The sequence below is a fragment of the Bos indicus x Bos taurus genome, chromosome 23, assembly GCF_003369695.1.
Source record: "Bos indicus x Bos taurus breed Angus x Brahman F1 hybrid chromosome 23, Bos_hybrid_MaternalHap_v2.0, whole genome shotgun sequence".
NCBI classification, from domain to species: Eukaryota; Metazoa; Chordata; class Mammalia; order Artiodactyla; family Bovidae; genus Bos; species Bos indicus x Bos taurus.
In genome coordinates, this window is record NC_040098.1 from 25,710,094 (window position 1) to 25,736,438 (window position 26,345).

At 51.9% G+C, this 26,345-nt stretch overlaps 1 protein-coding gene across 2 annotated transcripts in view; it reads right to left on the reverse strand.

Moving 5' to 3' along the window:
* The window catches only part of TRAM2 (translocation associated membrane protein 2), a 69,795-nt gene extending 45,113 nt beyond the window's left edge, over positions 1 to 24,682 (reverse strand). Inside the window, exon 1 of one of the 2 annotated variants that reach the window (XM_027524005.1) lies at positions 24,437 to 24,682. In XM_027524005.1, the coding sequence (XP_027379806.1) occupies positions 24,437 to 24,556 (120 nt within the window). In that variant the 5' untranslated portion in view covers positions 24,557 to 24,682. The remainder of the gene's footprint in view (positions 1 to 24,436) is intronic. The other variant, XM_027524006.1, reaches the window with a different exon arrangement.
* Positions 24,683 to 26,345: the final 1,663 nt, after the last annotated feature.

Genomic DNA, 26,345 nt, shown 5'->3' on the forward strand with positions numbered 1-26,345 from the left:
ACAGGCCCACTCCACAGACCTCTGTGACTTCTTAGTGCCTACAAAGGAATCAGGCCCCCTCCTGGATCCCAGGACACCACAGGTACCCCACCCCACCTAAACTTTGCCCCCTCAACTCCCAGACACAAGAATACCCCCACCCCAAACACCGTCCCAGGCGGGAAAGGCACTTTCCAAACCTGGAGCCCAGCCAGTTAAAGCCAGATAAACGTGGAAAAGCTTACAACACAACCTCGTCATTATCAGAGGGTACACACAGCAGTTCTGGAGACTAGAGGGGGGCTCTGCCTGCCGTGAAGAACTGAAGGGATGGACAGGCCAAAGGCAGGCAGGAAGCAGGTTGCACGCTCTCAGAGACACCAGAGAAATATGACTCTGGGGAAATGAATGGCCTGTGTGTGGAAAGTGATGAAGCTGGAAGGCTGGCAAGAACCAAGTCCCATGAAGGACCCTCTATGGTGGGTATAAAAACTGGACTTTTTGCTCCCTGTGGGAGGCTTTAAGCAGGGGAGAACACACTGAGGTCTCCACTGCTGAGAGCATACCTGCTCAGGGCGCAGAGGAGGGGCTGGGGAAGCCTGGGGGGCAGGAAACCAGTTTGGAAGGAAGGATAATGCAGACCTGGACGGAGGTGATGGCCACAGACACAGGCAGCGTGGGTCGTTTTCAGAAGATTCGATGGCACAGTGAATTCAGATGGAGTATCCTACAGCGATGTTCCCGTCTGGTTCAGGAGATGGATGGTGAAACATATAACTTCAGTAAGATATGCTTGGGGTTAGAATGGCAATGAGGAATGCTGGGAGGGTGGTGGGATCATCAACTGAGAGAGAAGACAGCTGTGGTCCAGGGCCGGGACGGGGAGGGAAAGGGAGGGGGCTGAGAAGGACCCACAAGAGAGGCAGAAGGAACAGCAGCCAGGGGAGAGGGCATCAGGAGGAGCCTGGGCTCCAGGGTCTTGCTGCAGGGGGCAGTGGTCTTAACTTTTTTTCTTCTGATGGATCCAGAGCAGCTGGAACAGAGCTCAGTACACACTGGGACCCCAACAAATATTTGCTGAATGAATGAGTGGATGAAGAGTCTATCCAATTTGGGGACGGGAAGGTCATAAAGTCATTATTTGCTGAGTAAAATGTTGCAGAAAAGGAGGTGGCAGAAGCTGGCACACGAGATGAGCGTGAAACGTAGAGAGAAGGGGAGACAGGTCTGGACCTCGGTGGCCAGGAGGTCAGGGAGGGATGGAAGAGTTCTCAAACCTCCGCATGGTGAGGAGAAAGTCTACGGGAGGTGAAGTGACTGGATACGCAGAAAACGGGGGAGCTGGAAGGAATACATCTACTCAGGGGGGAATCTCTTGAGGAAATGAGATCCAGGACCACAGAAGAGGGGTGGCTGAGGGAGCACCGGCCGTGGGCAGCTCCACAAGATTGCTGGTGCCTCTGAAGTTCTGACACTTGTTCAGATCCGAGAAGATGCTCATTCCGTATGCCTTGAACTGATGTAATTCGAGGGGGAAACAGGAAGTCAAGAGGACTGGGGAGGATGTGGTGGGGGAGCAAAACCAAAATTATAACAACAGCATCACGCTCAACAGGGCTGGGAAAGCTTCTGGCCTGTCTGTCGCTTCCTCTGGCCCAGCACTGAGCGGCCACTCTCCCAGGCCATCAGTTCACCTTCAGTCGTGGCCCGAGAGGGAGAGGCAGGGCCGCCTGGATGGACTCACAGGAGGACAGCTGTTCTGCCGGTTCCGGGGGAATTGTTAGGGTGCTGGCCAGAGGACCACCAGGAGGCCTCCGACTTCCCATCATTCCAGCAGCCTTCACTGTCTCTGGTCGGAGTGATGGGGCTCGGAATCAGAACACGCAGTTGTATAAGGTCTGGCTGAGGCCGGGATTCGCCTTCTCCACTACAGCCACAGGAGGGATTCTGGGGCCTTCTCCTGGATCTTATAGTGGCCACACCAAGTTTTCTAACAGCTGGGTCAAGGAAAGCAAGAGAAGTGCGTATGTGTGTGCTCATGCATGTAAAACAGGCTGGTAAGAAAGACACTCTCACTCCCCAGAAACATACCTCTGCTTTGAACTGAAAAATCTGAAAAGTTAAAGAACATGTAAAACTTTTAAAAATATAAAATCAACCTATCAATCACAAAATGTTTACTGAGGGCATGCTCTGTGCAAGGCATGATGCTACTGGAGACACAAAAATTTCTAAGACCCACTTCCTTCCCTCAAAGGCTCAGACCAAAACCAGAAGCTACAGCCTGTCAATCCAGTGCAAATCCTTAATTTCAGCAGTGGTAAAACTGACCGCGCTTTACTGAACACTTACTGCCAGCTGTGCCCGGTTGAAGCGTTTTACATGATTACCTCACGTAACCCTCAACAGCCTGTAAGGAACAACAATGAATGTGTGAGATCTCATTAAATGCTGGGCCCCGTGGGGAACAGCAAACAGGATCACCCCATTTAACCTTCTGTTGTAGAAACTCCTACTGCTGTGAACACTGCCTCTACTATTACTTACTATGTTCCTACCATGTGCCAGGAATCGCTGTAAACACTTAACAGAAATTATCTCATTTAATCCTCCCACAAGCCCTATTATACAGAACAAGTGAGGCTCAAAAAGCTTAGGAGGGTTGCCCAGAGGCACACGACTAGTAAGCCCCAGAAGTGGGACTGGAACCCCAGATCCATCAGACTATGATGTGTGGACTCTTAGCCACATGCACCCCTGAACAATGAGCCTGAAAACTAATGATGGAGACTCTGTCGTGCGCGAAGAGTTATTTGTGAGACAACAAGAAAAGATGCCGTGAATCAGGACATGACGAGACAAAGGACAAGTGGGGGTCCTTCTATCTGGGGCAGAGACTGTGGCTTTATTCATCTTTGCACCCTGAGGGTCCTTGGTACAAAGGAGCGACTCCGTAAATATCAGCAAGTGCTCTGGGCTTGGAGCGTATGGATCTCCTTGGGGAAGACTCCTGGGAGGGGGTGAGCTTGGCCAGAAAGATGTACAGATTGTGGATAAGTAGAGGGGAGGGGCGAGGGTGAGAAGAGACATAACTGTGCTGAGACAGTGCGGGAGGACCCAGATGGAGCCAGCCAGCTCAGTGCACCAGGGGGGCTTTGGTGGGGCAGGGCGGGGAGGTGGATCTACTGTGTGGGGTGGCTTTGGGGGGATCTACTGTGTGGGACAACTTTGGGGGGATCTACTGTGTGGGCAACTTTGGGGGCATCTAACTGTGTGGGGCGGCTTTGAGGGGTATCTACTGTGTCAGGCAATTTTGGGGGCATCTACTGTGTGGGGCAGCTTTGGAGGGCATCTGTGTGGGGCAACTTTGGGGGCATCTACTGCACTGGGCAACTTTGGGGGGCATCTACTATGTGGGCCGATTCAGATCAGCTGAATCCCATGTGTTTCAAACAAGCTAGTCTAAAACAAGAAAAGGAAGGGAAATCTGGCCCTCAGACCCCTTAAAGTTTGCATTCATTCATTCAAGTATTCATTCATTCATTCCAGCATTCATTCATTCATTCTAAAAGCAACCCGGCTCCAAAGTCGACTTTTTGCCTACTGAATTCATCCATGGGATGCTGTTCATTCCTGCATCATGGGCATTTCAACATCTTGCTTCCCCAAAGAGCCAAGCACAGATGAAAAAGTAATTGCTTCCCTCAATTAGGAAGGCAACACTGTCACATAAAAATCCGAACTCTACTTCTAGACACAAAACTTGACAGACCATCCCACATTTGTTTGCCAATTAAATTTTATCAGTTATTTAACGGTCTAGTGAGTCTGAGCTTCTCCACGTGAAACCATCAGGGAAGTAATTTCCTGTTGGATACCGATGTTCCAAGACCAGTGGTAACTGCACACATGATAAGAATCCTATGTACGTTCCACTGGAACCTCTTATTGGTCCCAGAAGGCCCAGGGTGCAGAGCACTGGCAGAGAAGGAAATGGGTTGAAGTGGTACCTGAGCATTATCTGAACTGGTTCAGGAGCCAGGGCGATCCTGGTCTCCCCAGAGATCAATCAGGGTAGTCAGTAGCTTACAGTAAACGTGTTCCAGGATTTGAATTATTGCAATCAGGAAACATCTGCCCCAAAAGGCTGTCATCAGAGTTTGCAGTATTTTAGGAGTACCGGTATCCCTTTGCCCCCCTTTCCAACTGCCCGCGGGCATAAAGGAGGCAGGATTCAAACAGGAGATAGAAGAGACTGTGCAAGTGCTACTGGTCTGGCTGAGTCTCCATCCTGCCCTGGGGCCCAGGGCAGAGGGCGTGATGACCTTTACCAAGTGCATCAATGGGTTTCTTGGAGCCCTGGCTTCATCTGATTCCACAGGAGGTGAGAGGACCCCAGGAGGTGCCACTGCCTGGCGCCCTCCCCGCTGGGTGACGAGGCAGTGACTCGATCACATACCAAAGGCCCAGCCCCCTCCTTCAGCCACAGCTCCCTCGCCCACCACCTCTCCCTCTTCCTCCCTCTCTCCTTCACAACACAAGGTCTGCACCGGCTCCATCCTCTGTCTCTTCAGATTTGGGGCCACCTTCCAAGATCGAAAGCCCTGGGGCGGTTTACCATGTCTTGTCCATTTCCCCTCGTCCTGTCTGTCTCCACCTGTTAACAACACCTTCAATCATCTCATCTGTTTCCACCAGGACCTGGATTGAAACTGTTATGCTCTTCAAATAAAAGGCTTACTACTAATACCACGTGACAATAATTAACCTCATGAATACAACTGCTGGCAACAGGGCACATCACATCAGCCGAAACCTCTCCCATCCATGTATGCTGGGAGCTTAACTAGGAAACTAGCGGGAAGGCGGACAGACGGCTGCTCCGAGTTGTGATGACCAGCAATGCTGACAACCAGCAGAAACCACTTCCCTTGGGCAAGATGCCTTGGGACTGACTTCTCACACATTCTCGTCAACACAAGCCCCTGCTTCAGACCAGCGACCTGCGTGTTCAGGGGCCTTTTCCTAGGACACCACTGCCCTCGGGCTGCAGGAGGGAACCCCAGGCTTGGCTTCAGGAATATTTGATCACAGAGCTTCCAGCCCTGATTTTGGAAAGTCACATCCACTCTGGAGACTGACTTTATACTGACAAATAACAGCTTTGAAATAATAATCTCATCTGCTCCAGCAGGCAAGTGAAAGGCTCTCAGCCTGTTTAGGCTCCAAGTGGGTGGAAGGGGTAAGCCAGGGAGGCCCCAGCCCAGCACCTCCTCAGACATGGGGGGATTTTTTCCCTTTTCCTTTTCAGGGACAGAGCAGGCCTGGTAGGTGGCGGGGAAGGGAGAGCCTGCAGACAAACCGGGCCTCAGCTCCGGGACGTCCTTCCACCTTTTCCTCCAGCTGAGCAGCCTGGGGGCAAGCTGTCTGCCAAGCTTCCCCGTGTAAACACTCCGGCACCAGCTGGGGTTTGGAATCCGCTGAGTCTCTGCCAGCTGGCAACCTGGAGATGGGCCGGATTAAAGGAATGCATAATGAGTCGGGGGGTGGGAGGCAGGGGCTGTATTTACCCAGAGGGGGTCTGCAGGGGTCACTAAGGCGCTGACTAAAGGCGGCTGTGGAAGGGGAAAAATCCGAAGGGAAGAGGAAAGGGGTTGCATAGTGCCCAAGTGTCCTGCTGCGCCCCACCCAATGGCCCAGGGCTGTTATGCTCATTTTTTTTTCTCTTTCACAAACTGGCTTCTTTGTCCCCATCTCGGTCCCCCCACCCCTTCCACATCTCCCGCGCAAGTTACACGCGGCCTTTTGAAAGTTCTGCAGCTGGCTGCTCCAGAAGGCTCGGCACGACCAGCCAGCATGACACTCGATCCTCTGTGATCCCGATTTGGGAACGTTAACACGGAAACCCAAGCCACGTGCTGACAAGCAGGCCCCGGGCCACACCGGGCCCCAGCCTCAAATACGGAGACTTCAGGCTCCCCCAGGTGAAGTCCAGAAGGCAAGGATTCAGAGAAGATGGACTGCTGGGTGGGACCACAAGACCCTCATGACCTTCAGCCGCCTGACAGAGGGTTCGGGGGACAAGAAGTGACCCAAGTCCAAAGTCCTGGGAGGCACTGGGGGACACAGCTGACAGGAAGCCGCCTGCAGCCCTCCTGTGTGCACGCGTGCTCAGCCGTGTCCGATCCTTTGCGAACCCACAGACTGTGGCCCGCCAGGCTCCTCTGGCCATGGGATTCTCCAGGCAAGAATACTGGAGCAGGTTGCAGTGCCCTCCTTCAGGGGATGTTCCCAACCCAGGAGATCTTCCCGACCCAGGGAAGCAGCCCTCCGTGAAGCACCAGTAAATATCTAAGCCTGACGTGATATTTATCACTAAGCAGAAGAGGCAGGCAGCCCTGCAGAACACAAGGAAAACAGCACCCGGAGGACGCGGCGGACTGTTCTTAGAAGCTCAGCCACAAAGCAGCTGTGGAGCCTCAGGCTACAAGCCACCGCCCACAAGGCCTGGGGAGTCACCTCTTCCAAAGGGTTTTTCCCTGCAGTCCCTTTGCTCCCTCAGATTCCTCCACACACAGATGCTTCCAGGACAGAGACTCACCCCCAGGTTCAGGGTTCAAGGCTCGGCCCTTGTTGGTCCTTTAGAAATCCTGCCCCAGTGGCCGCCTCGAAGCCAGTGACATTCAAATCTACTTTTCCTACTCAGTTCTTTTTCCTGGGGGACGTTGCTGCATCTTTGCCTAAACAGCACGCCACTGACCCCATTCGGCATGCCAAAACTCACACTACGCATCTTTATTTCAAAAGCTGATACCCAAGAGACATGCCCATATCTGCCCATGTCCCAGGCTGCAGTCAAGGACTCCCACTGGCCCTTACAGTCACCTGTTGGCTTTATTATGTAATTAAATCCATTATTTCCGCTCACACCCTCATCTCTCACCAGCCTACAGAAGAGGGTTTAACTGGAGTCTCTGCCTCAGGACTCAGTCTTCTTCCTCTTCTCTGGCCATCCTAGCTAGAACAGCCACGCTCTTCCAACCTCCCCACTGCTTACAGGAAAACGTCTAACCCTTCCATCTGACATTCCTGAACCTCCTTCCCTCTCCGCCCTTGATTACCACAACTCCCCAAACTCAGTACAATAGCCCTGGACGCCCTAAAGAATGTTCTAGAATATCATTCCATGAAATACTCTCCAAGGCCAACAAATGTTTGGGGAGCAGGTATACTAGACTCATTATGCTCCATTAAAGGCTCTGATAAGTCCTGCAGCAAAGAAACCTGTTTAGCCTATCATTTTCCCAGCCTACTCAGCCTAGAAACTTCTGCAGCACTTCATCTATTAACGGCTCCCTTCAGTTCTCTGCGCGACTTCTCTTGCCTGGAAGATCAGCCCTTCGTTCTGCCTTCCATTTGTGTCTCTGCCTCAATTTCCCTTCGAGGGCCAGCTCTGGCCGCCCCTTCCACAGACTCCTCCTCCTGCCGTCTGTGCCCACACTGCTTCCTTGCCTCACCCCAAAGCCCATGCTGCCTACAGGCCTTCCTGAGATGCAGGGGAGCACGGCAGTGAAAAGCCTGGATTCCGAATTCAGAAAGATGTTAAATCCCAGTCCTGCCTTCAGCAACTCTGATGGGGCTGTTTAGAGTGCTCTGTGCATGGAGAGACAACAGGATGTACTGAAGAGAGCTGCTGACAGGGTCAGCGCAATCAGAAGGGCCGATCCAGCACAGGCTGGGCACATCACATACTCAGGAAGTCATCATCAGCCATTTTTCTTCCAATTTGTTACCGCTGCTTTGCCATTTATCATTTTCTGTGTATCTTTTCGATGGGAAACCACAGAAAGCCCCAAGGCTGTCCCTTCTCCCACTCTTCCCTCTACACAATCAGGTTTAACAAATAATGTGTTGATGCAGTGGCTCACTGGTAAAGAATCTGCCTGCCAATGCAGAAGACACAGGAGACTCAGGTTTGAGCCCTAGGTTGGGAAAATCCCCCAGAGGAGGAAAGGGCCACAGTATTTTTGCCTGGAAATCCCATGGACAGAGGAGCTTGGTGGGCTACAGTCCATGGGGTCACAAAGAGTCAGACACGATTAAGCGAAGGAGCATGCACAAAAGCCAGCATCACAAACAGCAGGTGGGCACACACCTGGGCAGGGAAGTGGAGTCAGCAGCCCCAGGCTATCAGCATTGAGCAAGACGCTGTGGGTCCAAAGATTCTTCAAGCAGTCAAGACCCATACCTTCACTGAAACCCTCCCTGAGATAGTACCATCCAGCCCTGCCCCCACCACCTGTTCACCCGCTACAGCCCTGGAAGGGTAGGGAGGTGCTCGGGAAACCAAGGCGGGTGGATCTCACCCCAAAGTGGACAGGGTGGCCGGTTTCCACAGCCCCACATTGGGCCACGATGACCTGCTGTGTTAGGATTTAACTTGAAATTTTCAATTGCTGTTTCTAAAAGCTTAAATTTTCACCACAGGCCCTTTCATTCATGTGACTTGCTCGGTTAATAACTGAAACTGAGAAGTTTCATTTCCACTTCTGGTCCACCCTGACTTGCGTTTTTCCTGATGTGTCTGTAGTCGCTTCCCTGAATGGCTTGAAACACCCCCGTTTCACCCTCTGAACCTCTCTTCAAAAGGCTTCAGAAAGATTTCCCTGGTGATCCAGTGGCTAAGACTCTACACTCCCAACGCTGGGGACTCAGGTTCAATCCCCGATAGGGGAACTAGATCCCACACGTTACAACTAAAGATCTGGAGTAGCCAAATCAATAAATATTTTCTTTAAAAAAGGCTTCAGAAAAGCACACTCTTATTTACAGCAGGTGGGAATGACGTCTCTAAGATCCAGGGCGCGAGCTTATATCTACAGCATCCCCTGGCAGCTCCGTGGACCCCCCTCTCCAGCTCCCCCACCCAACACACCCGAATTCCCACTCCACCTCCAGGTGCTTCCCCATTCTCCTCTCTCCATTCAGCTTTCCTGTTCTCCAAGCAACAGGCTCTGCACCAATCCAAACTTTTCATCTTTCCATCTCCAAAATGGTAACAGCCTTAATGTGCCTTTTCTGCTTACCAAAACTATATTTCGTTGAAAAAATATAGACAGAAGCATGGAAAAAAATTAAATTACAGTTGTGCCACACACAGAAAACAAAACCATCGACTATATCTTGATAATTATCCTTACCACTGTCTTTTTATAAAAATAACACAAATCCAAGTTTTTAGAGAGGACCACACTGACATTACATTCTATAACCTGATTTAAAAAGAAACACACACCCATAGGCTATGGACAGCCTTCTGTGACATTGCATATAGATTTATGTCACCATTTTCAACTGATCTAACCAATCCCTTACTGGCAGGCATTCAGAAACAACCTCAACTTTTAAAAATGCTAACATCTCAAAATATTTGGATATACCATTGTCTGGGGGGAAAGGTCAGAATTTGGTCTGTGCATTTCTATTACAATCATGAAAAACCACAGTATCCAGGTGTCTCACCGGTAAAGAATCTGCCTGCCAGTGCAGGAGACACAGGAGACACGAGTTCGATCCCTGGGTCAGGAAGATCCCCTGGAGTAAGAAATGGCAACCCACTCCGGTATTCATGGACAGGGGAGCCTGGCAGGTTACAGTTCATGGGGTCACAAAGAGTCGGACATGACTAAGCTCTCACGTACACTGGGCAGAGTAAAACTTAAATCAACTGTGCTAAGCAGGAGGGCTCAAAGAAATCTGTTTATAAGAGTGGCATTCAAACAGCAAAGAAAGTCATTCAGTAAAAGCAATTCGTAAAATGCAAATACCATATTATTTTTAAAAATGCTATGATGGGCTGTGCATGGATGGGCTGTGCACGGATGAGCTGTGCTCGGGTGCTTAGTCGCTAAGTTGTGTCTGACTCTTTGGGACCCTATGGACAGCTATCAGTGGGATTCTCTAGGCAAGGATACTGGAGTGGGTTGCTATGTCCCCCTCCAGGGCATCTTCCCGACCCAGGGATGAAACTCAGATCTCCTGCACTGGCAGGTAGATTACCACCTGAGAAGCTCATGACAGGCCACACCATAGTATAACATAGTTCAAGCAGCACATCTCCACTTCATTGGACCACAGAGTTTTCTTTCGAGGGGGAGAAGGAGACAGTAGTCTGAAGTCATATGATCTTTGAGAAGGGGAAGAGGTGAGAGGTAATTCTGAGGCTTGATCACTTGAGGGAGCCCAGTGAACCATGGGCTGAGGGCTCAGAGCCCACCAAGGAGAAAACCTCAGCAAACGTACCCCATTTCCACATTTCTTAGCAGTCTTGGTGGCCCAGGCAGCAAATGGTGTATCTGGTGTGGCGTGGATACATCAAGACTATATATAAATATATATGAAAATGAGAGACAACAGAAAAGCAGCTGCCTGATGATGGCTTGTGAGGGTCACAGAATTAATTAGTATTCATGAATAATGAACACTGATGGAGTCCTTGATATCAAGCTCTGTGAAAATGCTGTATGTACACGCACTATTAGCTCACAAAAAACTCAATGAGATAAGCACAATTATTTTCATTCCCATTTTACTGAGCTTGTGTGGGGCACAGTTGAGGATCTTAAATTAGTGAAGTGGAGGAGCCGGTAAAGAACCAGGCAGTGTGAAAGCAACGTCTGCACTCCCAAGCTGTACATGCTCTGGGGTATTTACAAGCCCGGCACGACCTGGCAACATGACGTTGGGAAACAGGGTGCCCACCCGGATGGCAAGGGCAGCCGAGCCTCACACCAGCAGTCTGTTTTCCAGGAGAAGGAGAGCCTGGGAGTGAACCATCCCAATAAACCCGCACAAGAACACCACAACTGCCTTTCACTTCCCGGAGGTCTCCATGGAAATGCACAGAACCAATTGCGCCCTGGAGCCAGGCCTCTCCGATCTGTTTGGTTTTATACATGCCCCTCATCTGGGACTTTGGCCACGTCACCATGGTCTTTTTTTTTTTTTTTAGCAGTAAAGTGGAGCGAAGGCACTTGGGACTAATCACAGCTGAAAGATCGTCTATTTAGCTTCAGCGTGCTGGGAGGAAGGGCAAGAAGACTATATTTGGGCAAACCGTTGATGGGGGGTTCAGTGGAGTGCTGGCTTGGGTGGCAGTGCCCTTCTCCCACCCGCGCCTGCCCCCACCCAAGCCATGTGGCTCGAGCACTTGGCTCTGACACAAGCACATCCCTGAATCCTCCCTGGGGCTCCGAGGAGCAGAGGCAGCACCGCCACTCCAGGAAGTGATGCAGTGAGAAAACCAGCACGGAGCCAACAGGAAGCCAGGGAGCCCTGCAGCACGAGGTGGTAACGTGGCCCCCGCCCCAGCTGCAGAAGCCCCCCAGCGATCAAGCTCAGACAGAGCCCCTCACAACTCTGGCCACAAGGAACTGTGACCACTGGTTTTCCTATCCCTCCTCCACATGAGGCAGAGCACTCCACGTGAGTCTCAATCATCTCCAGGTCCCAGGCACCTTCAATCAGCAGGGGCTCAATAAATATTTGAGCTTCCCTGGTGACTCAACAGTAAAGAATCTGTCTGCCAATGCAGGAGACCTGGGTTTGACCCAGGTCAGGGAGATCCCAGATCGGGAAGATCCCCTGGAGGAGAAAATGGCAATCCACTCCAGTATTCTTGCCTGGGAGATCCCACGGACAGGAGAGCCTGGCAGGCTGCACAGTCCATGGGGTCTCAAGAGTCGGACACAACTGAGCAACTAAACAACAAATAAACAACAATGACAAATTTAAAAGAGTTCTGGTAATGGTTGTATAACAATGGGAATGTCCTTAATGCTACGGAACTGTACACTTAAATGGAAATATCAGGGTAGGGGGGTAAAAGGGCTATGGGATTATATGAAGTCATGTGTGTGAAACTTCTGAAAATTGTAAAGGACTATGGAATTTAAAGAATCTTCCATTCAATTTAAAAAATTAAAAATTGTAAATGGTAAGATACTAATTAGTATGTCATGTATAGTGAAAGTGAAGTCGCTCAGTCATGCCTGACTCTTTGCGACCCCATGGACTGTAGCCCACCAGGCTCCTCCATCCATGGGATTCTCCAGGCAAGAACACTGGAATGGGTTGCCATATCCTTCTCCAGGGGATCTTCCCAACCCAGGGATCGAACCCAGGTCTCTTGCATTGCAGGCAGATGCTTTAACCTCTGAGCCACCAGGGAAACCCATGTTATGTATATTTTACCACAATTTTAAAAAAAACAACACATATCACAGAAAAATAACAGGTGGTGACACTCAGATGCTTCTAACACCCATTGTATGAAATGTGGCCTTGTGTGCATTGAATAATTTGAGTTTAACAAGTATGGGGTGGGTTTAATAAGCTAACAATTAACAGTGAACCATGATTTACTGAAACAAAATGTCACAGAGGTGGCAAACGGGACACTCAGTAGGCCCTTCCAGGTATCCTAAAGCAGGAAGAGTCAATAAACGTGTAAGGGGTCAGAGACAAAGCCCCACATCCATCCAAGAAACCAGACTCTTCCCCACATACTTTCAACCCCAGATCTGAGAGCTGGCACCCCACCGGTCACAGGAGTGCGAGCGGTCCACACACCTGTTTCACTCCCAGCTCTTTCTAACAGGACGGGAGGGTGGCAGTCTACAGAGCAGACCTGTGTGTGTGTGCCCAGTGGCTCTGCTGCGTCCAACTATGAGAGCCCGTGGACTGCAGCCTGCCAGGCTCCCTCTGTCCATGGGATTTCCCAGGCAAGAATACTGGAGCGGGTTGCCACTTTCCTAAGCCACTTCCTCCTCCAAGGGATCTTCCCCGACTCAGGGATCGAACCCTCATCTCCTGTGTCTCGGTAGACAGATTCTTGACCACTGAGCCACCAGGGAAGCCCGAGTAAACCTGTGGATGTTACTAAATCCTACTGGAAAGGGAGGGCCAGTAGATCTGAGATGCTCCTCTACTTTGGTAAGTTTATGTGGTGCATGAATCTCCAAGGAAGGGGGCCTGGTAGGAAGAGTTTCATGTACCCCTCTGACCCAGAAACTTCCAGCCTCCTGTCACCATGCCAGGGATTCCAACATCCTGGAACTCGAATCAGGAAATATCAGTGTGAGTAGATGGATTATTTAGAATATCCTGAGTGCATACCTGGCTCCCCAATTTACTAGCTGTGTGACCTCAGGCAAGTTATGTGAATTCCCTTGGCCTCAGTTTTCTTCTCTTTAAAATGGAGTCAGGACTCCGGCTCTGAAGTCAGACAGGTTGCTGTCGATCCTGGCTCTGGCCTCTTGACCAATGGAAGCCTGGTTAGGCTCCCTGCTCTTTGCAGACCTCAGTTCCCTCGTCTGTACTATGGGAGCAACCACAGTATCCACCTACTAAGGGTGGCTTGGAGGGCGGGATAACGGGACCCAGGGAAGGTGCTCACAGCAGTGCTTGGCACAAGGTCAGCACTCAGCACACTTTGTCCTTTGACCCCACAAGCTGTAAAGTGCTACATGAACGTCAGCATCCTCTGAGGCTCCAGCCAAGTCCCACTCTTCTCTGACGAAACTTCCCTTGCTGGAATCTAAAAGCTTTCTCAATTCCAGGCTTACACAGTGGGTAAAACCACTGTATTCACCACAAGTATATTCAGCATTTAGTGAGAAGCTGATATCTAGCACTACTTCCTACACTGATATCTAGTGATTCAGATAGAATTCTTATCTCAAGTTTTTTCCAAAACAGAACTGAGAGGAGTTAGATGAATTTAAAAGCTACATACACCTACTGTTAGAAAAAAAAATTAAGGGAAAGATATAACACTGAAAACTAAAGTCTTCCATGAGCTACCTGGGGGAGAGACATAATTGATGTTGACAGTCTGCTATGATTTTTCCGGATTTTGCCTTTGCATATACACATGTTTTTTAGTATTATTAAAATGGACTCAAGCAATGGCTCCCTGTTTCCTAAGCCGAGGAGCAAATCCAAACGCTGGGTGTCCACGGCCCTGAGACCAGTGCAGACTCATCTTCCATAACTTCCTTCTTGAGCCACCTCCCCGACTTTGGCAACACAGAGCCACTTCCCACTCCCTAACCTCTCTGTCCCTTCCACACATCCTCTCTCTGCCTGGAACACCTACCTTCTCCCAGGTCCATCTGCCTGGCCAGCACCCCTCGGGCCTTGAGGCCCAGCACACATATCTCCCGTTTACAGTGACTCACTCTGTACCTTTGCACACAAGAGCACCAAGGATACTGCCCCCTCCCACAGGACTCCGGGCCCTTGTGACAGCAGGACCTTCACCTTTCCATCTGTGACCCACTTGGCAGAGAGCACACGCCCGGTCTGAGTCGGGCTGAATGAACAGATGAGAAAGGCCGAGGCTGGCAGTGAGGAGGCGTGAACTGTTAGAGGCTGCGAGAGTGTTCAGAGCAGGTGGTGCCGGTGCGACATGGGAGGTGACACAGGAGGTGACGTCTAGGGAGAAGCTAGAGTCAGTCAACAAAACGGGAGACAGGGGATGGGGGAGGGGTGCATACACAAAGCAGGAGGCAGGAAAGAGGAATGTTCAGGAAGCACTAGGGTGGTTTGCGATGAGGGGTCAGGGCAGGAGCACGCTGAGCTTGGAGGACAAAGGCTGGTCAGACTCCAGGGGGACCTGGAATGCCACACTGGGCTCCTCAGACTTCAGGTGGGCACCACCAGAGGCCTGGAAGGGAGTGAGACCCAGACCCAGCTCTGAGCCAGACGACGTCCATGGAGAAGGGACCACAGAGGAGGCCAGACAGGAGGCCGAGGACCAAGCTGGGACTCACTGTAGCCATTCAGGGGGGAGACATCCAGGGTGTGAGCAAAGGTTGAGGAGCAGTAAGGGTGAGCAGGGATGCGGGGCAGCTCAGAAGGTCAAGCCGGTGGGACTAAGAGACCAGACGTGGGCCAGTGACCACAGGGGTCTGTTCCGACAGATGCACTTGCTTTACTTCCCTCTGCTGTAGACCACGTAAACTACAGGCAGTGGGGGCCAGGGCTGTTAAGATGACGGGTGATCACCAACGGGCCTCGGGAAGAAGACCCCCACGGTTCCACCCGGGTTCGAGAGGTCAGACAAGGGCCCGATCCCCTCGTTTTGTCTCCAGGAGCCTGGCACCAGCACAGAGATGGCAGACACATGTCAAAGATGATGACTGACATCCATCAGCACCCACCGCCTGACGGACGGAGCGCAGACAGCCCCTTATGTACAGTGAGCGAAGCAACTTCGTGAACAAAATGAAGCTGTGCACAGGCCGAGCCTCTCTCCTCCCCTCCCCAGTCAACCCCCATCCCCCAACCCCAGGAAACCTCCCCAAAGGGCTCCCCCGCCCTCCGCCTCCTCTGACACTGGAACAAACCCTGCTTCCCTGGGTCAGGCTGCTGTACTTGAACATAAGCCCCTTCATGGCTTATGTAGCGAGAAAAAAAGGGGAGGGGGGGTGAAGATGTTCCATCTGTCTGAGGCCTGACTTCTTAAAAAATTAGAAATCGCGTTAGACACAAAACATACTGTCTGAGTAAGTCTGAAGGACACTTCAGTGATAAGGTCACACAAAGGCAGCAGCAGACAGTGGCTCAGAGCAACACTCGCGTTCAAGGGCAACTCTGCACCGGGGCAGCCAGGTCACAGCGGGTCCCACACAACCGCCTGGTCACAGTGTCTGCCACACTGGGTGGATAGAGAGAGTCTCTGAATGGACACCAGAAAGTTCAGATGTGGGGGGCCCAGGGAAAGTGGGGGGCCAGGGCATACTTCCCAGTTGGGGTGGAGACTGAAATTTTATTAGGAGGTAGGAGGAGATCTCCTGGGGAGTCCCTGCCACAGCCTTCTGATCAGACTCCTCACCTCCAACCTCACCCCCCAGGGATCAGCAGAGCAGAGGACGGAGTCTCAGGTCACTGCCCTCCCAAAGCTCTTCAAAGGCCCCCAGTACCTCCAGGAGAAAGTCTCAGGCTGGCGGCCACCACCTACCTGCCCACGGTTGTCTATCTGCCCAGCCACTGCTCCATCTGAACTTGTTCTTTCTCCTGTAACCTTGGATCACATACCCACGCTTCCTATAACTGTACGTGAAGTGAGTGCAGGCAAGGACCTGAGTGACTACCCAGTGTGGCGGTCACAGGACAGGGCACAGGGCTGACCTCCCCGGACACCCTGTTCCCAGCTGCATTCCAAATGCCGAGGGAGCCGCAAAGGGGAGCCCCACAAGTCAAGACGTCTCTCCAACACCTCCTGAGAGCAACATGAACAACAGGGCATATGCACTCAGCTGATGCCCTGCACCCAGCCACCCTCTAAGCGCTGTGGCTGTATCAACATTTCATCTTTTGTGTTGCTGTTTCTAATCCTCCCAACGATTCTCAGACATAGTGTTACCCCCATTTTCCAGATGAGGAAGCTGAGGCACGGAGCGATGAAATCATCTACAGAGACGATGCTGCTAGGACAGGGAAAACCAGGATTCAGACTCAGGCCATGTGGCCCCAGGCCCATGACCTCAGCCCCATAATTCATGCCTCTGACAGTCCTTAACAGAACCACACCTTAAAGACCCCCCATTTCACATTACTACACAAACAAAACCCACAAAAACCAAATGCTCAGAAAGCTACACGGAGACCAGCATGTCCAACAGAACTTTCTCGAAATGTGGCCAGTGTGGCTGAGCAACTGAACCTTTTGTATTATCTTGATGAGTTTACACCGAAACAGCTGGGTGTGGCGTGTGGCTGCCTACTGGACGGCACGTGTGAGGCCTGTGTTGGCTGAGTCCACAACTGTGACAGCGCAAATGCTAACCGTAATGGATAATCCCTCCTCGAAACTAGGCTTCAGAAGGATGTCACCAAGTGCTGATGCCTCTCCTTTACAACATCTCTCCATCCCTTTAACTCGCTCCCATAATCTCGAGGCAGAAAGCATGCCCGTGGTCAGAGGAGCTGAAGAGGCCTTGCAGATGGAGTGGGACCCTACCAGCTGGCCGGCAACGCCTTAAGAACGCTGCTGTGGGTGTGGGGTTAGGGTGGCTTCAGACTCTAGGTTCACCCCACTGATGTGAAATTAAGAGGCCACAGATGTGTGTGTGTGTGTGTGTGTGCGTGTGTGTGCGTGTGCATGTGTGTATGTGGCATATCACTGAATATGCACACACGCTACAGCCCAGGGCCCAGGACCACCCTGAGCACCTGTGTGATGAACGCTGGGCGGGCAGGGCAGACGCTGGCCATTCTGCCCAGGACAGTGGCCTCTTCTTGCTCTTCCCAGGTCCCCCGTCAGCCTCTTTCAAACAGTAGTCACAAAATCCGTATCAACAGTTACTCCTTGCCCATCAAGCACCACAGTTACTAAGCCCATGCCCTAGAGCCCAAGTGTCACAACTACTAAAGCTCCACTCACTCTAGAGCCCGTGCTCTGCAGTAAGAGAACCCACTGCAAGGAGAAGCCTGCGCATCACCACTAGTGAGCAGCCCCACTCGCCACAAGACAAAGTCTGAGGGCCGTGACAAAAGCCCAGTGCAGCCAAAAAAAGGAAAAGAAACCCTCTTCAGAGGTAGGACAACTGAGGCTCTGGGGATGATGTCCTTTTCACCCCTACCAACTCAAATCATGTTGGGGTTTGATGTTGAAAATCTTAAGAAACCATATGGAGGAGTTCTTCAAACCTCAACCAAAGCTCCAACCAATGACAGCCTCTGCGTACCAGAAATCACACCTGCATGCATGCACACACACACCCCGCCTTCGGTCAGTTCACTCATCCACGAAGCTGTGTCATACACAATGCCTAGGAGTCACCACCACACTTGTCCTCTGCTCAGGGTGTTGGGGCTCTATTCGATAAATCCCCTCTTCCGCCAATGGCAATGGCTTGAAGGTGAGGCCCAGCCATCTGTAACTCTGTAAGCTGCACCTGCCGCTTTCATCAAATTCAAGATCTTACTTCTATCTGCAAAACAGACTATCAGCTTCAAGCTACCACGTCATGACCTCCTTGGAGAGGAGGTCACCATGTACACATTCGTCCCCAGAGCTCACACAGGCATACAGCAGGCACTCAGTCAGCAAAGAGCTGCCAAATAAATGCATGCAGCACACTGAAGAAAGATCTATCAGTCTCAAGGCTTCTGCACACACAGTTGCATTCAAATGCAGCATCTGGAAAGCCAGTGAACAGAAGTGTAAAAACACATTGGACCTGAGTTAGATGATGTGGGTTCAAGCCCCGAGCTTGCCAGAAATTTACTCGATCGTCCTGGGCAAATCACTCAAGCTCTGGGGTCTTGTTTTCCCCTTCTATGAATGTAGTAGATTTTCCTTTAGCCCCTGGGCTTGTAAAACATGAAGAAAAGCTGTGCCTTGAGCGGTGACCACGATATTAACTTGATGAAAAGGTCAATGAAGATGTCACCACCAGAGGCAACAATTCTCACGCAGATGTGGACCAAGAGCAGGCAGTGACTTTAACAGGAGGTAAAGCTTCTGCCCACTCACCCTTGGTCACATATGACACACATATTCGGGTTACTCTCTGGAGTCTCTATCAGGGATTCGCAAATTGCAATGACTGTTCCAGGAAGAAAAGTCTCCACATGGAACAATGACCTCCAGACATTACTTCCAGGTAATAAACGGATTCCACTCAGACAAAGAAAAATAAAGCAGCCCTTGGCTACATTCCGTAGACGCCCCATTCATGGAAGCATCAGGGCTGAGCTCTAAGTGTGAGCCAGACGGGGCTGACTTCTTGTCTTGGCTCTGACTCGGAGAGGATGGTCCTTGGCCAAGTCTCTGCTCTAGAAGCCAGGCTCTGGATGGGTATGACAACCCCCATAAACCATCCAGATTACAGGGTGAGGCCAGTAAAGCATTTCACAGATGGAGACTGCTGCCAACCCCTCGAGACAGATGAGGGAAGCTGTCGAGAGGCAACGTGGCTCGGGTGGAGAACCACAGAGCAGCACCTCACCTAACCCTGCATGTCCCCAAATTCCCTCCAGGGGCCTCCCAGGCCCCCACTCATGATGACCGGGCTCCGTTCCTTCGTGCAGGAAAGCTACGTGAACCTGCACGGTCCAGGAGACCCGCTTGCAAAGCTCTTTAAACCTCACAGTCAACCCCCAACGTTACCCAGCTGTGAGTAAGCTAGGCTGGGTTTCTTTCCACCCGAGACACCTGAGACGAGGGAGCAAGTCGAAGCTGTATATGAGATAAAGGTGTGCTCGTGAAATGAGAAGGGCTGTGTCAGGAGCCGTGGTGGTAGCTTTACTGCTTTCTCCCCCCAGCTTTTTTTTTTTTTTTTTAACTCCTTTTTCTTTAACCATTAGGTACCAATGGACACCAGATACACAGAGCTGGATAAAAAGGTTACGAGATCATATCAGTGAAGTTTCCCACCACGGCCTGCTAAAAGCACTCTGGTTGATTAGAAAGCACTTCTGTAGTTTGGGAACTCTAATCCCCTCTTATCAACCCTTCAGCTTAGGCATTTATCAGGGTGGGAACGGGGGATACATCTGCCATAGAGTGATTTCTGGTGCCCCTGCCCACGATGAAGCAGATCAAAAAAGGAGCTCATGCCTGCCAGACTGAAGTTTTCTCCATAGCAACACATGGGACTCTGCAAACAGGCAGGACTAAGGCGCTCTGTTGTGACTGGGCTGGACAGTGGTCCGGAGAAGCAGCAGCCGGAGGGTGCAGACACAAAGCAGGCGAGAGGGAAGTGGCAAGGTCAGGGCTGGCAGGGCAGCTGACAACCACATATCTGAGACCCTCTAGTACGCCCAGCCCACCTTTCAATAAGATGGATGGAAGAGGGACAACTGATGTTCTCCGGGGAAAGAGGCACCTGGGGTATTGTGATTGTCCCCTTTGGGGCAGACGGCTGGCACTGGAGAACTCGGGGGAAATGTCTCACGGAAAAATAGGTCATATCTAAATGGAAATTGGGGCCAGCATGATGGCGGAAGGTGTGCTCACACGCCCAACTGGGACGCCAGTAACAGAGACCAGCGTGGTTGCTGAGACCATCAACTGAGTGCCTGCATGCCAGGCCCAGTGCGAGACATTTACACATTATCCTGTGGTGAGAGTTAAAAACTCACTCACTGATCAACACCTCCTTTCTGGCCGTCACATTTTTGCCAAGGGAATAAGTAAGGATCACTGAGGAACCCTTACGTCCCACAGGAGAGGGTTTGACACTTCAGGTAGACCAGGAGGAACTCTAGCTCCAAATCTCTGTTCTGTTGTTCAGATCACTGAAATGCGGGTAGAAATCCAATCACAGAACAAGGGCACCCCAGAGACAGCCCTTCTCGGCTTCCCCTGACTCATTTCTTTAGAACACCACTGATGGGCCACGTCAGAGGCAGGAGAGGAAGACGCGTAAGTCAGGAACTATACAAGCTGGCAGAGGAACGTCTTCAAAAGCACATTAGGAGTTAGTCAAAGAGAGGCGGCACATACCCATGGATGAACATCTGTGCCGTATACACAGCTCTTCGTCTTAACAGAACAGACGCAGAACTGTCTTAGGGCACTCATGAATGCTAAGGGGCAGGACCGGCAGCCTCACTGCGGGTTGCGGTGCCTACGGGGACGCCTGGCAGGATGTGGACTGGTGCCACGGGACCCATGTCCTGCCAGGTTGTAACACAACCGGCTCCCACTGTATATGCTGCAAACACATCACCCTGACAAGCTGACCGTGGCAACCAGTCAGCAACCAGGAAGAAGGTGGTTCCTGGGGAAAAGGTGGCCCTACTACATCTGTCTCCAAAACAGTTTGAAAGCAAAAGCCAGCCACTGCCCTCAAAGTTCTGAGTCCAAAATTTTTAAAGTCATCATGGACCAAAACAGAAACCCAACCTTCAAATGATGGGCCCAGAATTTCAGAACCGTTTCCATGCTGCAGACTGGCAGCGCTTGCAAATGAGCTTGGGCAACAAACAAAAGTTTCTGTCTTGAAATAACTTTAGAGGTAATATACAAGTGGCCTCGTCTCTGCTGGATGTGCCCCCCCTTGTTCTCATTCTCCGACTGCTAATGAGCGCCTTTTCCTCTCTCTTTCCCTGCCTGGTTTAGTCTGAAACGTGGCACCAAAGGAACAGGACACTGGAAAGGGAAGGGAAAGGGGAGGGAATGCGGCTTTCAAATCGGACACACACCCCACTGGCTGCCCACACCCTGAAGGCCGCTGGGGCCGGACTCCACCTAACAGGCCTGAAGGACCCAAAGTGTGGAGTAGAAACCCCCCCTTGCACCATCTCTCCCCAGCAGAGTCAAGAAAGAGAGCTGGAAGGGAAGGAGGGGGGGAAATAAAGCTCCACATTCCTGACATTTTTTAGCCGAGTGCCGAGACAGCACAGAACAGCTCTATTCCAAACAGCCTGCAGGATGGAAAGAAAACCTGGGCTCAGGGGGAAGAGCCTGTCCCCCTACCCCAGCCTCAAAAATGGGAGAAGGAATCTCAGGAGGGTTCAAAACTGAGCCAGATGGAGGTGGGAGGGGAACTCTTTCACGTGTGTTCCCAAAGGAAGCGATCCCAAGGGAAGGAACTTGGAGTCAGCATCTCCCAGGGGACAGAACTAAGGTCCTGAGGTCCCTGCTGGGGAACGAGAGCCCTTCTGAATGCTGGTGAGCTGACCAGTGAGTTGGGGAAGGGGCGAGACACAGAAGAGGTGGAGACCAGTTAGGATGCAAGGGTCGGGGGAGAGGGCCTCAGCTCATTGGCCGAGGTTGGGCAGGGGACCCCAGAGGAGGGAGTGGCCAGGATACTCGCTCTTTGTGGGAAGAATTATAATTGAGTTTTCCTGACTCAGCTTCTGAATGAAGGCATCCTAGCCCTGCCCCAAGTTAGAAACCCAAAAGCCGGCAGTCCCCTCGCCCTGCCTCCCCCTCCACTTTCCATCTCCTTCCGTCTTCAATCGGGCGGTGTTAAGTGCTGGCCTGCCCCCGCACCCTGACCCACATCCCTACCTACACACACAGGCACAGCACCCCTCCAGGGGAGAGCCCAGATGGCCCCGAGTGACAGCAGTAAGTCCCTGACGGTCTCCCCTGTGAGGGCACCCACATGTGTTTCTCGGAGGTCCCCAGAAGACAGTGAGTTGTTTCCACTCTCATTTGGTAGTTCTAGAAACCTGAGTCTCCCCAAATACCTATCTCCATGGAGCGTCAGCTGGTAGATTCGATGAGGACCTTCTGTGTGCCTAGCACAGCAGAACACACATGCTTCGTAAGGGAGGTTGGGGCATGGCCCTCCTCCTCCCAGGCCAGCCCACACTGACCCACATCATACCTCAGTGCACCTTTCCCAGGAGACAACCCGCCTGAAGGCATGGATGCCACCGGACTAAGGCTCTACTGGAAGACGGTGGTGGGACGGACATAGGCATTTCGGCCACGACCCTTTCCACATTTCCCAGTCCAATCCCAAGATGGGGAGGAGAGCAGGGCAGTCTTTTCGCTGTTTTTTCCCACCCTGGGCCTTCTTTCCTCCTCTTCAACATACGGGATTAAGGACTCCTGGCGCTTTCTACCTCCCATAGGCGGCCACGTTTAACCAACAGGACTTTCCACCAGACCACAGGCGGTGAGGGAAGGAGGTATCCGGAGCTCAAATGCTCGGCAGCTCTTTTGGATTAAAGACAGAGTAGGTAGAGTCACCACCCTTAATGAACGCCAGAGACACAGCAGAGGCCCACCAGGCTGCAGAGCGAGCATGTGGCTGTGAGCGCTACAGCTGTCACGTGTGTCTCTCCAACCACACCCTCCCAGACTGGTGACAAGGCATTGGGAGGCCTCTCAGAATGAAGGACAGCAAGGAGATACTGAGGGCATCTGCTGGAGCAAACAAATTCTCTATCCCATAGGCTATTTTTATGGCCAACAATAAAGGTTCAGGCGCAAATGACTTGCTTTTATATTGGGAGATGCTGTTACTGCATTTGCTGCTCACATGATCTCAATTAAACCTCACAATAACCCCCGGGAGAAAGACAGGTTTTTACTAATCTGTACTGACAGGGAAACTGAGGCTGCAGCTGTTTTTTGTTTTTTTTTTTTTAAATTTCATCAGATGAGTGACCAAGCAGAGACAGCAGCACAGGAGATGACCCTGGCCTGACAAAGCCCTTGCCGCGGATATACTGCAAGAGATGTGGGGGTTGAGGGAAGAGTAAAGTGGGCCTGCAGACCCCAATAGTAGTCTCCAGTTACTTCTGACAGACCCTGAAGGCCAGCCAAGGACACGTACACCCATCCAACCCTGGCTCAACCACCACAAGAACATCCCCACCTTGAGGGCAGCTTCCCTGCCTAGCAGGGCCCTCGTTATCCTGAGAGAGGAGATAGGAAACCCAGACACAGAGGGACACGGAAGAGGAAATTAGCCACACCAGAAATCCTCCACATCCAAGGCAACTGATAGATGGTTACAGCTTCCCAGCCCGATCCTGAGATGCAGATAAGCTGCCAACGAAGCGGCACTCACCTTGAGACAAGGCAGACCAGGGCGAGTCCTTCCCTGTTCGCCAGTTCTCCCTGCTTGTGACTATCACATTTTTCTGGCTGTCTGGAGCAGGGAGTCTTCCCATCAGCCCCCTTGGATTCCGACCCCATTCGAGGTAAGTCGGTGAGGCCTGCCCCAGCTGTCCCCTACCCCCACAGTTATGGTAGAATCACCTTTCTCCTAAAAGCAGAGGATATGCCTCGCCTTCACCTTGCTCCTGTCACAGGGAGAAGCTCTAGGTCTACCACACATGGACTGAAGGAACAGTTCACAGAACGTTATGATCACAGGGTACATGAAAACTGGCCTTTGGGGCAAGAGCAAAAAAAAAAGGAGGGGTGTCAGGAGGACCGCAAAGGACACTGCTGGGATGGGGCTAGGGCCGTACCCCGAACACCTCCACTATGGCCCAAAGTTGAGGATGCAAGACCCCGAAAATCAGGTGGGAAGTAGAAAAGGGCCGGGGTCCCTCCCAATGGAAAAGCCCAGAGGAGCTGGCAGCTAGGGCTAGGAAGGGGGAGTTGTGCAATGCCTGCGGGTCTGGGAGTCTCCGGGCTTGGCTCCTGGACACCAGAAAGGAACCTCCGCTGGGCGGGCTAGGGTGGCAGAGCCGCGTCAGTTCGAGGCCAGGGTTGAGAGTCGGGGCTGCAGAGAGAGCTGCAGGGTCCAGTGGGTACCCAAGGGGGCGGCAGGGCTGGCGGTCACGACGCGGAGCTGGCGGCGGTGTCTGGGCTGACTAGGAGGCCGAGGGGCGCACGGTGCACAAAGCCGGGGGGATGCGGGGGACCGACACGGCGGCCCGGCGCCCGGGCGCAGACGCAGACCCCGGGGGACCCGCAAGGGGACGCCGGGCAGCGCGCGAGAGGGGCGCTCCCCGCCCCGATGTCGCTCACCTCGAACATAAGCCCGATAAGGACGCAGAGCACCAGGCAGAAGCCGATGTCCGCATGGTTGTGGATGACGAACTCCTGGCTGAAGAGCGGGTAACTTTTCGTCCGCCGGCGGAAAGCCATGGCAGTGGGCGCGCACGGCCGGCGGGGCCCGCACCCGGCGCTCAAGAGCCGCCGTGCAAACTTCTCGAGCCCCGGCCCCGCTCCACCCGCCGGCCCGCCGCCCGCCCGCTCGCTCGCCCTCCCGCCGCCGGCCCAGCGCCCAACAACTTCTGGGGCCCGCCCCCTTCCTCCGCCCGCCCCCGCCCCCGCCGCCCGGAACCGCCCCCGGCGCAGCCCCCTCGCCGCCCGCGGCCCTCAATCCGCGCGCCCGGCTCGCTCGGGCCCCGCCCCCCGCGCGCTTAACCCTCTCGCCGCCGCCGGGGACGCGCGGGGGGGCGGGGCCTGGGCCGGTGGGGGCGGTACCCGCGGCCGGGTCCTTCTCGCCCGGCTCGCGCACCCCACTCCGTTCTCCTGTGCTCGAATCTGCAGTTTCCAGCCGAGGGGCTCACGAACGCTCTGCCCTGCCCGGACAGGAAGTGGGCCCGGGTTTCCCTCTCTCCTCGGTTACCGCTCCTTCCTCCACGGGAAGGGAAGGGCCGCAGGGCCACCGAGAGGTGGGCCGCGCCTCCAGGGTTCTTCCGGGGGTGCGAGCTCTGACCCTGTGGGGCTGAGAGCAGCGCAGGTTGGGCGCAGGAAGGAAAAGCTGCAGGCCGGTTTCCTTGATGGCCCGCGCCCTGCACCGATGATTATGAATGGACGGATAACCAAGTGTTTGTTGAGAGCTAGAGAGCGTTAGGCACGGTTCAGAATGCACGGTTCAGAATGCTGGGAATAAGCGGCAAAGACCTTGCCCTCGGGGAGTTTGCTTTCTAAAGAGAGGAATGGATGAATTCGTGCAGTTTTGTTCTATTGACATTTGAGATCTTTGTGCCACTATCAATGAGTTTCACACCTTTTACCCAAATATCTTCGGTATTAATCTGAAAAAGTGGAAGAATAAACACTGAAGAAGAAAAGAAAGAACTTTCACATTGAAAGTTTCTATTCAGTGTTAAGTTTTAGAAGTACTCCTGGAAATGACAAAAGGTATTTTTCATAAATTAATTTATATCGGCAAATATTGGATTTATTCCTACCAATAATGAAGGAGTCAACTAATCACCTTCCAGATATACAAAAATACAAAAATGAGCAAAGAACTATTTAATTCCTAGTTCCTTTTTTATTAGGTCCTCAGCAATTTCACTTATAAGTAAATACAATTTCTTAGAAACGGCACAGTGTAGGAAATGGGGTTGAATCTGGACTTAGCTGGAGTTCCAAGATAAGTTTTCCATCTTAAGTTTGTTGAATCCAGTATTTAGTCTTTGTTCTTTAATTCCTTTATCTGACTTTAAGGAAATGAGAAAGTAATGCCTGTATTGGGCTAAACCTAATTTAACTTCAAGACTGACCTTTCTTTTAGTTGGACCTCAGTCTCAGGAATAGAAAGATCCAGAACTCTGGAACATCTCAATTTTCCATCTGTGAAGAGGTGTTTAAATCTTCAAACTGCCGACATGTATCTATTAGGTTGAACCCTATGGAATTGATTTCTTTATAAGTCAAAACTGGAATACCAGCATTTCATATGGTTTAATCTGATAGTTCCCTTGTGTTTAAACATGACCATTTCTAGAGGATGCAGTGGTGGGAATTTCCTGCAAAAGATGAGATGTTGCCAACCTTTTAATATTCCCAAGAGTTTAGTTGGAAAGTTCTGGTACACAGTTAGGTACTATAACCTCCACATTTATAAATGAGAAACATGATATATAGGGGATGACTTCTGGCTCAAATTGATGACTGCCAACTCCAAACCTTTCCAAAT